This window comes from Colobus angolensis, unplaced genomic scaffold (assembly GCF_000951035.1).
Source record: "Colobus angolensis palliatus isolate OR3802 unplaced genomic scaffold, Cang.pa_1.0 Scaffold47, whole genome shotgun sequence".
Lineage (NCBI taxonomy): Eukaryota > Metazoa > Chordata > Mammalia > Primates > Cercopithecidae > Colobus > Colobus angolensis.
The window spans coordinates 2,474,698-2,476,052 of NW_012118154.1; the positions used below are offsets into that span (position 1 = coordinate 2,474,698).

General features: G+C 57.0%; 1 protein-coding gene across 1 annotated transcript in view; it reads right to left on the reverse strand.

Annotated features, from left to right (window-relative positions):
- Positions 1-1,355, reverse strand: part of PITPNM3 (PITPNM family member 3) — a 97,195-nt gene that overhangs the window by 93,872 nt on the left and 1,968 nt on the right. The window contains exon 2 of the mRNA XM_011958627.1: positions 985-1,175. Coding sequence (XP_011814017.1) covers positions 985-1,175 — 191 coding nt within the window. The remainder of the gene's footprint in view (positions 1-984; positions 1,176-1,355) is intronic.

Sequence of the window (1,355 nt, forward strand, 5' to 3'; positions counted from 1 at the left end):
CCACTCCCCAAAGGCTGGAAATGCTTGCCCCTGCCCACACTCATGGGGCCAATCCCTCCCTCCTCCCTCCCATCGCAGCTCCCTGGGGCTTGCCTTGTCTGTCCCCTAAACTTGAACTACTGCAGGCCAGGACTTGCTCTCCCCTCCCAGCCTCTCCTTCCAGCAGCCTGGGCTTCAGCAGCACATTGCCACCAGGAGGGCCTTCACCCCATGCTCCTCTTCCTCCCCAGGCCTTTCCTCCTGCAGGTCCTGAAGCCTGAATGTCTTCTATCTCCCTATCCCACCCCCAATTCCTACTGACGCTTGAAGCATCAGCTGAAAGTCTTTCTTGGCTCCTGAGGCCAGCCCGGGCTCCTGTCTCCTTGTGTGTCCTTCATGTCCAGCATCTGTGTCCCTCAGAGTCCCTATTTACAGACTGGGTCCAGGCCTGCCTGCTCCACTGGGCTGTGGGTTTCCCCTGGGCAGACACCTGGTAGGAATCCTCTCTAGGCTCCTATCCTCCGCCAGGTCAGGGCTGGGCACGGGGAAGGCTCTTGTCATGCTCAGTGTGGCCCAGCACAGGGGAGATCTTAGCAAGGGCCCCTCTCAGGGGAGCATCCCTGAGGGAATGTCCTCAGGCTTCCTCTCTGTATCAAGGTGAATTTGGAGACCGGACCAGTCCAGGGCCAGCCAGCCTATCCTCAGCCTTGAAGTAGGGCTGTCCAGGGAGAGATGAGAGGCCAGGAGAAGCTGCTTCCAGAAAAAGGCATTATTGAAGGAAACCAGTGCTGGTTGGGGGTTGGTTGCTATAGAAACATGTCCTAACTATCTCCCAAACTGCTATATGTGCCACCGATGAGCTCATGTGCTCGTCTGTTTCAGGGGACACGCCAGGAGCCCTGGAAGGGCCTATCCGCCCGAGTACGCAGCATCTGGAGCCAACATCTTGGAGGAGCCAGGAAGAAATCCAGCTTCCAGGGCAACCTGGCAGGTCCATCCACCCACCAGTAACGCGCTTAATGACTGAGGCTGACTTCAGGTTGCAGAATTGTCCTGAGGGCAGCTCAGGTCTGAGACTAGCCGTGGCCCAAACCTCAACCTCAACCACAGCCTCGACTTTCGGCTTGGCCATAGACTGAGTTATGACCATGGCCACAGGCCGTGCCACAACTCCTGTCTCAAACCACACCACGAACCTGACCACAGACCCAGCTTGACTCAGTCACAGACCAACAACACTACTAGCCACAGACCAAGCCCTGACCCTGGCCAAAGAAGGGCACCCAGCACAATCAAGGACTTGTATCAAATAACGTGAAAGATGTTCATTCTAAAGTCCATACAGGGCGGCCACGGCGGCTCACGCCTGTAATCCC